We start from the raw sequence: 1,728 nt of genomic DNA on the forward strand, positions 1-1,728 counted from the left end.
ATTGCGTACATTCTGATTGTACGGTTCATTGTACTTGTATTCCCTCGCTTTTTTTTTTTGAGGTCATAAAATCCACGATTTGTCGCTCTTCGTTGCCGCGATCGACGCTACTTACAGTAGTAAAAAGGTAATTCTCTCCCGGACGTCGGATCGGACGGTGGGACAAGGGCGCCCTGAGCCGCCGGCGCGTTGGGCGCGGCCGGCCACATGCCCACATGGGCGCGGTGCTTTGAACCTCCCGCGAACCAACAGCTCGCTGCGCCTGCACATGCCCCAGCTGTCCGAGCCAATCCGGGCACATGGCCCGGCTCTACCTCTACCTGCTGCTCCTACTCGTAGCCGAACACTATGCACAGCAACCGGACAAACTTTCTGCTATAGTACAGCTAGTTTTCTATGGCTAGCCCCGTCAGACTGGCAGAGCTATCTGTATCTGGCTTCTCGCCGTTTGGATCGTGGCCTCGTGGGCAGGTCAAGCTCGACAGATGCAGGACAGACTGTAAAACTAAAACTATGCAAGGAGCGGCGGATCTGGCCCTCCTCATCAGATGTTCTCTTCATTTTTATTGACAACATCCACGTACAGTTTGCAAGAAATAGTATAATGCCATTGCGGCCTAGCAAAATCTTAGGTGTTCTTTGTGCGTGTTAAGTGGGATCGACGGCCTTTGGTTCATATACATAGTCTCTGCGTCGAGTAAATCAAGCCCTTGTTCTTAGCTTGATGTCCTTTTCTCTAGCAATCTGAAACTGTTCTCTAATACGTACTTAGCTGAGTGAATAATGTAGTATCGTTGCAGCGTTATGCGCACAATCACAAAGTAAACATCGCAAGATCGAGCTCCCAGCATACATACAAGAATAATGGTGAAATGCATAAATTAAATCAATGCTCGTAATTACAGCAGAAGATGAGGGTACACCAATGTGCGGACGGAAGGGGGCAAAGAGGGGGAGAAATGGAACAAAAGCTGCAAAGAAACAATGAAATGATACATCATCGGGTCATCTAGAAGGCGTAGATGGCGACCGCGGCGGCGGCCAACACGAAGGCGGGGCTGAGACCAGCGGCGCCGCTGCCCGGGGTGGCGGGCTCGGCGGTGGGCGAGGGCGACATGTCCGGGGTGGGCGCCGGAGGGGAGGACATCGGGGAGTCGGCGGGCGCCGGCGCGGTGGCGGAGGGCGTGGGGGCGACGGTGGGCGCGGGCGCAGGGGCCGCGGTAGGGGGCGGGGACACAGGCGCCGGGGTAGGGGGCGCCATTGCCGGGGGCGGGGTCGCCGGCGGGGGAGGCGGGGCCTGGGGCGCTGCCGCGGGGGCCGCTCCGGGCGCCTGAGCGGTCGCGGCCACGGCCAGGAGCGCGAGGACGGAGAGGATGGTGAGCTGAGAAGCGGCCATTGTGCAAACCTTTGGGTGGTTTCTTGGTGGCTCGCTTCTCGCTTCCTCTGCCTGCGCTGTGAGCTGTGTGTGGGTGGGGGAGCGATGGAGAGGCGCGGCGGGGCTTATAAAGGAGGGCCAGAACTGAGCTGTGCGGTGGCGTTGCGTGGGACAGCGCCGATGCATTGTGCAGTAGCGGCTTGCATGATTGTTGGCATCTCTCCCACTCTCTCTCTCTCTCATTATTGATTGATGGTTTCTTTTTCTTCGGTAGGAATCTTGAGGGAAACCGAATAATGGGTGCGGTGATGAACTGGTCGTATAATTGGGTTGGATTATAAAGGGAAAACTGT

The 1,728-nt window shown here is 56.7% G+C and overlaps 1 protein-coding gene across 1 annotated transcript; it reads right to left on the reverse strand.

Moving 5' to 3' along the window:
* Positions 1 to 854: 854 nt before the first annotated feature.
* LOC109770406 (uncharacterized) lies at positions 855 to 1,492 on the reverse strand. Its single transcript, XM_020329108.3, has one exon. The coding sequence runs from the start codon at positions 1,394 to 1,396 to the stop codon at positions 1,010 to 1,012; it is 387 nt and encodes a 128-aa protein (XP_020184697.3). The 5' UTR covers positions 1,397 to 1,492; the 3' UTR covers positions 855 to 1,009.
* Positions 1,493 to 1,728: the final 236 nt, after the last annotated feature.

This window comes from Aegilops tauschii, chromosome 2, assembly GCF_002575655.3.
Source record: "Aegilops tauschii subsp. strangulata cultivar AL8/78 chromosome 2, Aet v6.0, whole genome shotgun sequence".
Classification (NCBI taxonomy): domain Eukaryota; kingdom Viridiplantae; phylum Streptophyta; class Magnoliopsida; order Poales; family Poaceae; genus Aegilops; species Aegilops tauschii.

Bases quoted from the DNA above. Each gene is read 5' to 3' on its own strand.
- LOC109770406 (XM_020329108.3), bottom strand. From the start codon at position 1,396: ATGGCCGCTTCTCAGCTCACCATCCTCTCCGTCCTCGCGCTCCTGGCC.